Raw genomic sequence first — 11009 nt, forward strand, 5'->3', positions numbered from 1 at the left:
CACTATGCTGTTCAGGCTGACCTTGAACTCACTTTATAGCCCAGGCAGGCCTCATACTCATGGTGATCCTCCTGCCTCAGCCTCCTGAGTGATGGGATTACAGGCGTGTGTGAACACGTCTGGCCTTGCCATATATTTTCTTGAACCTAACCATCACAATTATTTTAAAGTTAGTCATGCAACTCCAATATCACCTAACCTTCAGTTGCTTGCCTCTTTTTATTTTTTCTTGGTCTTATTTATTTGTAGGGCAGAAAATTTTCACTGAATGCTCCAATTGCATATGAAAAAATGTACAGACTCCAAATCATGCATGTTATCTTCCCCCAGGGAGGAGTTCCTGTTCTATCAGGCAGCAGAGTTACCAGATCGCCTTAATTCTCTAGGATCACTGCAGCCTCAAGGCTGGTTTCTAGTCCTCGGTGTCCTAGTTTGCCCCTGTTTCACTCTCACTTCTAGAGGATAGCCATCTGTGAATCAGGGTTGTTTTCTGCAGCTCCTCCTCCTTGGCTAGTCCTGAACTCCCATTTTTTTTCTCTAGCAATGAGCCAGTCACAGACTTGCCTTGTTTTGATGTTGCTTTCTGCCTGGATTCTTAGCCTTACTATCTACACAGCTGAAGCACAAATGTCTCTAGAAGAAAACTTGTCCCAAGTGTTGGGTTCTGGTCTGTGTCCCTTTTGTCTTTCTGGGATGTTGGTCCCTACATATCCAGCTGCAGTGTTAGCTCCTGACTTCTGGTCTTTTCAGGCTCATCACCAGACCAAAGTTGCTCTGGTAGCTTCTGTCTCATGCTCCATGCCAAACATATTTTCGTAGAAGCAAAGGGTCCCAAAGTAAGACTCACCGTAATGAGCTCCTCTTGTGTCCAGATCTAGTTCCACAGGTCTTTGCTACCTCAGTAGTCCTCTGATCACAAAAGATGCTTTGAAAAACTTGCCTTTTCTAGTCTTTCACGTTAGAATATCCATCCACTAGAAGCTACTCAGTCATAGAAAAAGACTTTAGATTTCATGGTTAAATTGTGTTTGTATTGCCCCTTACCTTTGTCTACTTATTTATGAAATAAATAAGACCCTGAGAAAGGGTCTGTCTCTATAGTTCTGGCTGGCTGACCTTGAAGTCATCGTGTAGCCTAGGCTAGCCTTGAACTCATGGCAATCCTTCTGCCTCTGCCTCCCAAATGCTGGCATTATAAGTGTGAGCCACCACACCTGTCCACCTCTGTGTATTGACTAAAAATATGTACAAACCGTAACCCTTCATTAGTACTGAACACACCCTCCAGTCAGCTCTGTTTCTACACTAAGATGAAGCAGATTTTCTTTGGAGAAACGACTGACTTTAGCGAGTGCACAAGCACAAAATGAACACGGATCCTTGCTGTACCTGAAAGTAAGAAAGTGATCAGAGAATAACAGGAATAAGACAAGATGCAGGAATCACTGTGGAGAAGTATCCACTGTAAACCCGGGATAATTCAGATATCAACAACGGATCATAGTTTATAGTACATTGAGTTAAAAAATCTATGGGTCCGTGGTGGTATTCAAAATAAAACAAAGAATGGAGAAAAAAAAAGAATAAGCTCAGTGTTTCTTTTTAGGCAGAATAATGTCAGTTTTTAAGTGGAGAAAGAGCAATATAGTTAGAATAGTGCTATTTTGTAACCTCAAAGGTAATACAGAGGTTGGCTCAGATGAAGATCATCAGAGTGCTAATATAATTGGGTGTAATGTTGCTGCAAATGCATCCTGAAGTGTCACTCTTTGGTTGCCTTTTAAAAAGGGAAAATACACTTTTACAATAGGCAGTGAGGTCGTCGCCAGCTTGATGATATCAGTAGTGGTTTGTTCTAAGGTTATGTGTCTCCAGTATGATCCTGTGGAAGGTACACAATCTCATTTTGAAAATTTTGGTCCTGATGAGAAACCAGGGCATTCTAGAATATGGGGCTCAGTGCGGAACAACTGGCTTGGACTCTTTAAAAGACTTTTCATAAAGAACAGAAGACGTTAGGATTGTTCTGGACTACGGGAGACTAAAGAAACACCACTGGCGAATGTTTTGAATGATCCTGTATTGGGGAAACAAATGTTACAAAGGGTATTTTGGAGAGAGTAGAAGAAATGTTAGTTAGACTTGATGCTGAATGATAATTGAATTTATGGGTGTAATGATGTTATAGTTAAGTAGGGAGGCCTTATTCTTGGAAAATGCATGATGAAATATTTCTCAGTGAAGTGTCATAATGGAAGCAGATTACTTTTTTGTGGGTTGCAAAAAGGGAAATGTGGGTGTTGGTGTGTAGCGAGAGAGACAGAGTGGGTGTAGCAAGATGTTAGCAGTTGGTGAACACAGGTGAGAGGTATGTGAGTGTTAAAAATTAAAAGAAAAAACCCTTTGTAGCCTTTTATTATTTTTTTCCAAGAAAAGTCCACAAGATGGCAGTAGAGGAACAGTCTTTGAATGAGTTTCTCTGAGGTCTTTTCTTAAGGTGACCCTATTTTCTGATTTGAAAAGCAGAATATGAAATCTAACAAAGGATTATTTTTGCTTTGTGAATACATTTATATGAACAGTAACACAAAGATATGAACACAAAATGCCTTTTGGGTATATTATTCTATGAATTGCTTTTATTGAAAGAAATACCATTTTATTCAATTCGCTGCATGAAACTCCTCAAGTGGGTCCAAAATAGAGTATTTTTCTAGTGAGAATAACCACAGCTTCTGTCATATCTTAAGGAGTCAATTCTCCAAACTGAGAAGCTTGAGGGGTTTATGAAACTAGCATAAGGTTAATGCCTTAACCGTATTGGAGTCACTGGTAGCTTCCTTTTCCTGTGTTCTTCAAAGTGTTTGAGATTAATGAAGCATCTTAGCAGTGATTATTTGTCAAATGGGTATGAAGGAATGCTTCTGATATCCTTTCTTTTGCCTTCTCACAGACACACACACCAAGATAAAATCTATTTAGCAAAATGCTTGTGGTCACATAAAGTAAATCTATACGAGTCAGTTGTTTGCCTGTGTTTAATTTTTACTCTCCAAAAAACCCCACTTATTGGTCAGTAGAGACGCCAAACATATACAAATTTCTGTCTATGAACATTTGTCAGACGAGTTCATTTTTTAGGGGAACATGAGCCAAGCTGGTGATTATAGAAATCTCCTAGTCTTCGGTGAGTGTCTTCTGTGTACGCCCCCTGCTGGCCCAGAAAGTTCTTGGTTTGGTTCAGGACTTGGCAAGCCACATAATGCCCTTTGTCTTTTCATTTGCTATGGGAGAGCTGCCTTTGTTTTCGGAGGAACTGAAACCTACTCAGCAGATAGCTATGAAAAGCTTGCATGTTGACTTGATTGTAAAAGAAGATCCCTGATAAGTACCTTGATCTAGCTATCTGGGTGTTATTTTTAAAGTGTCATGTATTAGCCGGGCGTGGTGGTGCACACCTGTAATCTCAGCACGTGGGAGGCTGAGGCAGGAGGATTGCTTTGAGTTTGAGGCCAGCCTGGGCTACATAGTGAATTCAAGGCTAGTCTGCACTACGTAGTGAGACCCTGTCTCAAAAAGTGAATAAATAAAAAGCCATCATGTATTAGAATCACTCAAGGAAAAACAAAATGTCTATTTAAGATGTCTTTGCAGTACGTCCTTGGTTTGAAGTACCATTTACTGACTTCTTACCAATTTTTTTCTCTCAATTTTCTTAGTATTATAATTTTCTTTATTGAGGGGCCTTGAGCTGTAGTTAATAATATGATGAGAAGTGAGAGACTAGTAAGATGGCTATGTCTTTAGAAAGGGACTTCTAACTTTTCTTTCCCAAAGAATTCACAATGGAAACACCACATTATGTTACGTGTTGGCTAAAAGAGCTTAAATTCAGCAGAGAACTGGTAAAATAAGTTGTGACATCTGTATAGTGGGGTCATATGTGGCTGCTGGATGTGGCATAGATTCACAGATATTGACATGGAAAGATATCTATGCTGAAATGTAGAATAAACAGAAAGTTGCAGAATGATATGTAATGTATAATCTTCTTTTGAAATATGCATTTGCGCTTATATGTTCAGAAAATAAGATTGTCAGACCACAAAGGAATTTGCTTAAAATGGTTTATTTATATTGTGTGGAAGGGTGCAGTATTATAGTACAAGGGGAATTATATCTTCTACTTTATATATTTTTCCTGTTGTCTGGATTTTTTACGAGAAAGTAGTCTGAATAAATAATGATATAAAGAGAGTGTATGTTGGCACAATCCTTTGAGTCCTTCATCTGCTGAATATAATTGTTGCTCAGTATAATCATTTCTACCATTCATCTTGAAGAGACAAAAGCCAAAGAGAGCCAATTAATTAACTTATAAATTATATGCCTTCTACATTCAAAGCTGTTTACAATATTAAAAGACCTGAAATGGAACAGTAAAAATAAGTGTGTAACTAAAAAAGATAAATTGTTTAGAAGGAATGAGATAACGGTACTGGGAATGTGGAATGACTTTACTGAACAGAGTACAGAATTTAGCGTGAGTTTTCTGGTACTCAAGAGAAAAAGGGACGGGGCTGGGGATTTAGCTCAGCGGCAAAAAGCGCCTGCCTGGCAAGCGCAAGGTCGTGAGTTCGGTTCCCGGTACCGGAGAAAAACCAAAAAAAAAAAAAAAAGAGAAAAAGGGAAATACATTCACCCTATTTATATTTCTACAAAAGTAAGAATAAGAAATTTTTCATGTGGCATTTTGGGTAGGTGACATTGACTGACATATTGGATGAGTTTTAATTTTTACAAAAGATACAGAATTCTTTGATTTATTATATTCACTGTTTACCCTCTATAAAATAAAACCAAAACATCAAATGACAACCCATTTACTGAAAACATCTCTTCTTCAAGGAAAATGAGGAAATATAGTTCAGGTTCATGTTTTCCTGATGATTCAAACAAATCATTTTCACACCTGGCTTTACATCAGAATCAGCTGGGGAGCTTTTAAACCAGGTGTGGTGGTGCACAACCATAATCCAAGCACTCTGGGAGCTGAGGGAGGAGGATCAAAAATGTAAACTTCTCCTGGGCAATTGGTGACTTAATGAGACCCTGTCTCAAACTTAGAAATGAAAAAGGCCAGAGTGTAGGTTAGTGCAAAGGTTCTGAGTTCAATCCTGAGTAACAACAGCCACAACAACAACAACCCTCTCCCCGGGGAGAGCATTGGCCAATTCAGATTCCATGCATCTTCGAAGATTCTAATTCCAAAAGTCTGGCATAGAGCTGGAGAACCTGCAGTTGTTAATAGTCTCTGCATTTTCTGATTCAAATCCTGCTTTGGGAACCACTCATGTGTGATAAATAATAAACACAGCATGTCTTCCTCTAGAATAGGTTTTATTTGAAGGTAAATAAGTTAAAATAGTTTTGTATGGAAACGCATGATGGAGGAAACATAGTTCTAATTTTGCATTAATTTCTGAAATGGAATAGGAGCCCTACGCATTTAGTGCATAGAAGAGTTCACTTGGGACTATACTTCCAGACTTAGAGGAGGTAGATTTCATATCTTACTCTTTTAAAGGATATAAGGGAAGGGATTTTACAGCACAGAGGGAAATGTATCGGTTAGGAATCAGTACTTATAAAAGGCTGTAATATTGAGGGTCAGAAAGCATATCATCCAAGCTATGATGCAACCTCAAAACCTCTGCCAGTACTGCTGCCACCTCTACTACCTGTCACCTTCACAAAGTTCACAGCTGACTAGTGACATTCAAGCAACAGTATGAGCAGCAGCAGTGAGAATATGGTCTTTGCCTTCCTTCCCCTTTTCATATTTGTACAAGTGTACCTTGCTGGCAAATGGAATTGACATCCAGAGTTCTAGCTGCAAGGTAGCCCAAGAAATGGAATTTCTAGCTTTACTCTCCCTATCGTGTTGGAAAGTGCATCACAGTGGGTACTGAGGAAACTCAGGGCCAAATGATGCTGTCAAGCATAATAATGAGTCAAAAGTGCTAAGCAGTTGGATCTAATTGGCTAAGGGGGTACCAGAATTCACCAGACATGGAAATCAGGTCATCTACTTGCAAGTCTGAGTGAAAGACTCTTTCCGACCATAGGCTGAAATGAAAATTTATATCAAGCCATTTTCTGTTTTTATTTTTCATTAGTATATGTTTGTAGTGTATCATGAATACATTCCTTGGAATTGGTATGTGTACATAACACATGTTAATTATTTTCATATCCACTTTCCCACACCTCCCTGCCCTTTCCCTACCTCTCTTGTTTTCCCTCCATTTTGCAAAAGATCTATTTCTCTATTTTCTATCACAGTGGTACCTTGGTTTACAAACTCAGTTTTCTCCATGATTCTGGTCACAAACTGAACTGGACAAGAACTGAATCAAATTTCCCCATAAGGTTAACATTGAACCTAACCATTCGATTTGATTCAGTTCTCATGCAACTCAGTTTGCAACCAGAATCATGGAAAGAATCAAGTTCATGAACCGAGATACCACTGTATCTATTTTTCATTTTGCTCTCTGTGTCTTTGGTTTCTTATATAAGAGAAACCATCAAAAAGCAAAAACAAAAACAAAGTAAAACAAAAATCCTTGAGGCTGGGGATATAGCTCAGTGGCATAAGCACTTGCCTGGCAAGCCTGAGGTCATGAGTTTGATTCCTGGTTCCAAAAATAAAAACAATAACAAAAAAAGAAACCATCATATATTTAAACTATTAGTCTGAATTGCTTCACCTAACATTATGATTTCAAAGTACATCTATTTTCCTACAAATGCCTCAAACTTATCCTTATGACAGAGTAGTACTCTACTGTGTATAAAATACCATTTTCTTTATCCATTCATTTGTTGATGGCCATAGGCCATTTCCAAGACATTCTATAGATGGCTGTATCCGCTAAATGGTGTTTGTTATTGACAAACTGACAGCTGAGGTGAAGGCCTTCAACCAGGAACTTGTGAAGCACATTTTTTCCAAATCAATAATGAGAAATATTTCCTTTCAGTGATTGTGTGACCATGTTTGACCTATATGTGAAATGCTATCCCATTCGTGTTGTTTAGTGTATGCATGTGTGTATGTGTGTGTGTGCGTGTGTCTGTTTCTATAATACATTTATATTGAGAAATAACATGAGAGAAAAAAACATGCATTTGTCCCTGTCCTGTCTGAACAAAGTTCTGAACTAAAGAGGAAGCCTCTCTGAAAATCATGGCGTTTGATTTGTGGGAAATTATTGCCTTTGATTACAGTGATGGCAACAGATTTGGGATGATTTCTACTCATTCTGTAATGTGATACTCCTACTTTTATCATTTTTATTTCACTTACGGAATAGGACCATACATAGTCAAATTAAGCAGGAAGAAAACCATTTTCATGCAGTTAAAAATACCCAACTCAAGAAAACCGCAGGTCTGTGGTACAGGATTGTGAAACAAGGTGCCATTAGTGTTTTGGATGAGATTTTTCTTCATTGTAAAGTACCAGCCTAAGGAGCTTGATCAGGGTCTCTGATTTCAGGGCACTAAGTGTCAATAGCCTGGCCCCCTCCTTTGGAGAACCAGAATAAGCAAGGGTTTCTCCTCATGCCTGGCGTGGGTGAATAGGGAATGCTAGGTCTCCAGGCAAAATACCCAAACTACAGGCTGAATCACAGACAATTTGTTCAAAGTCAGATCACCAGGTGAAAACACAGGATGCCAGGTAAAATTTTATCTTAAAGAATTAATTTTTTTTTGCATAAGTATGTCTCCTAAATTTAACTGGGTGTAATGACATTTCATTTGCTATATAATCAGGCAAGCCTAGCCCAAGGTCAGTGGGCCGAGGCATGAATCAGGAAGTAGCAGACCTCCAACTTCAAACCAGGTCTGTTTAATTTGATTTCAGACCCTGTATGCTTTGTATTGCTCTGTACTCCTTGCCACATTTGCTGAACAGCTTTCATGCACAAAAGCCACAACCCAGAAGAATGTCAAGACAGTTAAAATTCTTCCCTTCAAATGATTCATCTTTTCTGAGACAGGAGAAGAGAGTTGGGAAGCACTGAGTATGAGAACTACCTTCTTTTTTATTTAAAAAAAAAAACTAATAAAATAACAACATGGACAAAACAAAACAAAGCAAAAACTAAAAAATTATGCAGGGTTTCAAAACAAAATGATAGGAATTACCAGTGGTTGTTATATTACATACTGTTATTTTCAACGAAGTTGCTCAGACTACCAAATGTAAGAATGCAAGATTGGTCAAACAATTAAAGAGAATTAAAAAAAGAAAGACAAATTAGAAATGATACAGAGTTTCACTAGACAAGATGGTAGCAATGCAGCAATGGTTGTTGTATTACATATTGTTGTCTTCAAATTAATTGTTCAGATTGCCAGATAAAAGCATGCAAAACTGGCCAAAAAAGGAAAAGCATTAACTGTTCCTTTCAACAGACCATCAGACACTAGCAGTACAATTATCCCAGCTATCCTTCTATATACATATATATATTTTTTTACTTCTTTCTTTCTTTGTCTCCATTAGGACTATCTTGAGGGTCTGCTACACAATGAAAGCAGAGTCTGTTTACTTTCTAGACGAACTTGAAAATCAACTTATGTTGTGCTTTCCCTCGAGGAGGCTGATAGAAACATTTGGGGTCGTTTTATAGTGTGTGATATTGGAGGGGAAGTACAGTATGAGGCTCTCCTTAGATATGTGCTCCTATTCTTAGTTCTTTGGGTCAAAGAGTAACTGATGCGGAGGCTCAACCAAAGTGAGAGGCTTATGCTTATTTATGGCTTTCATTTATTGAGCAGAATGGTTACAGAGATAAGAATGCAGCCCGTCAAAGTCTTTCTGGAGCTAAGCAAGTCTTTATTAAAAATTCTCAGGATTTCCAGAACTGAAAAGTCATCGGTTAACTTCAACGCTTTCATTGTCACATTTATTCTTACTTCTTTTCAATTTTTTGGTCCATGCTTTAGTACACGGTTGTGTTCATCGTGGCGAGCTGGTACATATACATAGCAGAATTCTTTTCCCTTCCCCTCCTCTCCATCTCACTTGCTCCATCTCTTACGCCCTTGTCCTATATATTTGTTGTACATGCTTGTAGCATGTAGCAGCCACATTCCTCACAGGGACTTGGTACATGTACACAGCACATCACAATTTGCTTTTATTTCATCTAATTTCCATCTTCTCCCCCCCCCCAATGAGGGACACTTGAGCACTGAAGGTCACGCTTTCTGCACGAAGTCCTCTCAGACTAAGCACCCTCCACTGCTCAAGAATCACATGGTTGTTCACTATAATAAACTCTTTTCAACCAAAGCTGTGATAGACTGCTCAATCCCAGTAAGCATGAGTGCCAGCATCGAATATACAGACCAACGATGGAGAGAAAAGCTCAAAAAGGAATTAGCACGATGTGAAAAAGAGTTTAAATTAAGTAAAACTTCAATCCAGGCCAATTCTAAGAATAACTTCAAGTCATTTTTTAACACTCTCTGAAAGCCTTCGGGGGATCCACAGAATCAGGACATGTTGATAGAAGTGAATGGATTTCCATCCTTTGCAAAGGCACTGCTCCTTCTTCAGAGACACAGCTAAGTCGAGGTAAATCTGACAAGGTCCTCATGAATGGCGCTGCAAAGGACTGCAGTTCCTCTCTTCCCAGCATGGACTGTGGAACCTCTGACCCCAAAAGCTGGGGCCTGGAATGCTATATGGCAGGAGGCCCAGGAACACATCCCCCGATTGCGCCCCCGCCTCCCGGTTTCAGGTAGTCATGTCCAAAGCACCCAGTGGGGATCATTTGGAAAAACATGCTGACTTCTCTAACAAACAATTCTCATTCACTCCATGCACTTTAAAAACAGAAGCAAGATCCTTCCTGTCACGCTATCGATATTATACACCTGCCAAAAAAGAAAGAATTTTACAGATCCATAGATAGAGGCTGAAACCCAGACTGAATTAAGTAGTTTTAATTCTGACTTGGGAACATCTGAGATTAAGAAATTGACAGATTCAGAAGTGAATACAAAGCAGGCATCTAATTATAAGACATATGGGACTAAAGAAAAAATAACCCCTTTGTCTTTACAAGGACATGACTTGACATGGGATGAAATTAAGGACGGCACTCCGTGGCATTCCTCACAAAGAACAATACGTCAGTATTCTGTGCAGCTTCCTTCAGAGAATAAAATCTACTCCCATGAAGAAGAACTATTGTATTTGAGCTTCCCTGAAGATATAACAAACGAAATTTTGAAACTTTGTTTATTTTCCAGCAGGGTTTTTGAACGACTGTTCCAGCGACTTGTAAAACAAAATAAACATCCTTTGAAAGAGGAAAAAACGCGCCACCTGCTGCATGGCCTGAAAATAGGCTGCGCATCAGAGGAAAACTCAGTTAAGCCAAAGGATCTTGTTTTGAAATTTTACACCATCGTTTTTCTTTTCTTTAAAATTAAAAAATAGAATTAAAAGCACCATACCACAGCGGAAAAAAAAAGAAAAGGCCATGACTTCATAACTAAATGGACTTAGAAATGGACAGGACGTAACAATTCAACAGGAAGGTCAGCAATACCAAAATGCTTTGGGTATGTTGACTGCACAAAGCATGAAAATGAGATGTTATGACAAGGTGAATTTTCATGCCTGTCTATGAATCAGAGTATACAGCATGGGTTATGATTCAACAGGTAAATGATGAAACAAACCTTGAACCTTCAATTTGGGATGGAAATAATGCAGGGATTTCAGACAACTTGAGAGACCACAAAACTTCTGTGAACATCATTGAAGATGACAGTGACACTGAAAAGGCTGAGACAGCAGATGAGTTGAGCTGTCTTAGCACCTCACTGTCGCAGTCTGTTCAGTTGTACGGTGATAATAATCCTGACAAGGAATTACTGAGTCTTAAAATCATGGAAATGAGCATTGAAGATGACAATGC

The 11009-nt window shown here is 38.8% G+C and overlaps 1 protein-coding gene across 1 annotated transcript in view; it reads left to right on the forward strand.

Annotated features, from left to right (window-relative positions):
• The first annotated feature begins 7252 nt into the window (after window positions 1–7252).
• The window catches only part of LOC102015419 (spermatogenesis-associated protein 7 homolog), a 133955-nt gene continuing 130198 nt past the window's right edge, over window positions 7253–11009 (forward strand). Inside the window, 6 exon segments of the mRNA XM_013505520.1 lie at window positions 7253–7330; window positions 9257–9623; window positions 9626–9733; window positions 9736–9963; window positions 9966–10474; window positions 10753–10934. Coding sequence (XP_013360974.1) covers window positions 7253–7330; window positions 9257–9623; window positions 9626–9733; window positions 9736–9963; window positions 9966–10474; window positions 10753–10934 — 1472 coding nt within the window.

Source organism: Chinchilla lanigera, unplaced genomic scaffold, assembly GCF_000276665.1.
Source record: "Chinchilla lanigera isolate Chin_1 unplaced genomic scaffold, ChiLan1.0 scaffold00097, whole genome shotgun sequence".
NCBI classification, from domain to species: Eukaryota; Metazoa; Chordata; class Mammalia; order Rodentia; family Chinchillidae; genus Chinchilla; species Chinchilla lanigera.